The sequence below is a fragment of the Sphaeroforma arctica genome (genome assembly GCF_001186125.1).
Source record: "Sphaeroforma arctica JP610 unplaced genomic scaffold supercont1.10882, whole genome shotgun sequence".
Lineage (NCBI taxonomy): Eukaryota > Ichthyosporea > Ichthyophonida > Sphaeroforma > Sphaeroforma arctica.
The window spans coordinates 1-887 of record NW_014029676.1 but is presented as its reverse complement, the minus strand read 5'-3'; the positions used below and the strand labels follow the sequence as shown (position 1 = coordinate 887).

Sequence of the window (887 nt, the reverse complement as noted above, 5' to 3'; positions counted from 1 at the left end):
TATATATATAAAATGTATATATATATATATTTCAACAAAAGTTTTGCCATAGCCTGAACCGACCACCCGTCGTTGTCGGCCGCAACCATGCACACGCATAACTCCGGTGTATGTAGCACACTTACAGTGTAAACCAACCCACGCCACAGTCCCTCTCCTAGATCAAAGCAATATATATACCACATATACATATAACCCTCAAAACCCTGATAAAAAAAAACTCAGAAGCATACGATGCAAACAACTACACACACCGTCACGATCACCAAACACATACCGATTTTGCCACAGCATGCGCCGTTCTCTCGTTGTCACCTGTTACCATGCACACGCGTATATCCATCGCTCGCAGTACACTGATGGCGTGGGCTGAACCCGGTTTAATGCCATCCTCCAGGCCTAGCAAGGCTACCGGTTGTGTGTCAATGGCCATGATAATCACCGTCATACCCGCTGCCTCGTGTTCTGCTACCACGTCTTCTAACATGGCTGTAGTGGACGATTAAAGGGGAATAAGGCGAGTGAGGTGATACCTTAGAGGATGGCATTGTTATAGGTACGTACCCAATAGATGAGATACATACTCAACACCAGAGGGTTTAGATGTACGAAACGACCTCGCAAATACAGATGGCGTCCTAGTATCATACAGTTAACAATTACAATACATACACTTACCTGTGCTGTCCTCGAGTGTGTGGTGCAGAGACACGCCACATCGCTTCATACAACTCTTATTGCCCAGGGCTACCTTATGGTCACCAATGTCCGCAATCACCCCCTGCAGGCAGAGCACACAGTGGCAAATGAATGTGTTAGATGGACTAGACAACTCAGACGAATGTGATACTTTCTATATATATATTCATATACATATATATATATAT

The 887-nt window shown here is 44.5% G+C and overlaps 1 protein-coding gene across 1 annotated transcript; it reads right to left on the bottom strand.

The window, feature by feature from the left end:
• Positions 1-277: 277 nt before the first annotated feature.
• On the bottom strand, positions 278-487 carry SARC_17470 (hypothetical protein; the record flags this gene model as incomplete). The annotated part of the gene is made up of 1 exon (XM_014288433.1): positions 278-487. A coding segment is annotated over one exon (210 nt), but the record flags the coding sequence as incomplete, so codon positions are not given.
• Between the last annotated feature and the right edge of the window lie 400 nt (positions 488-887).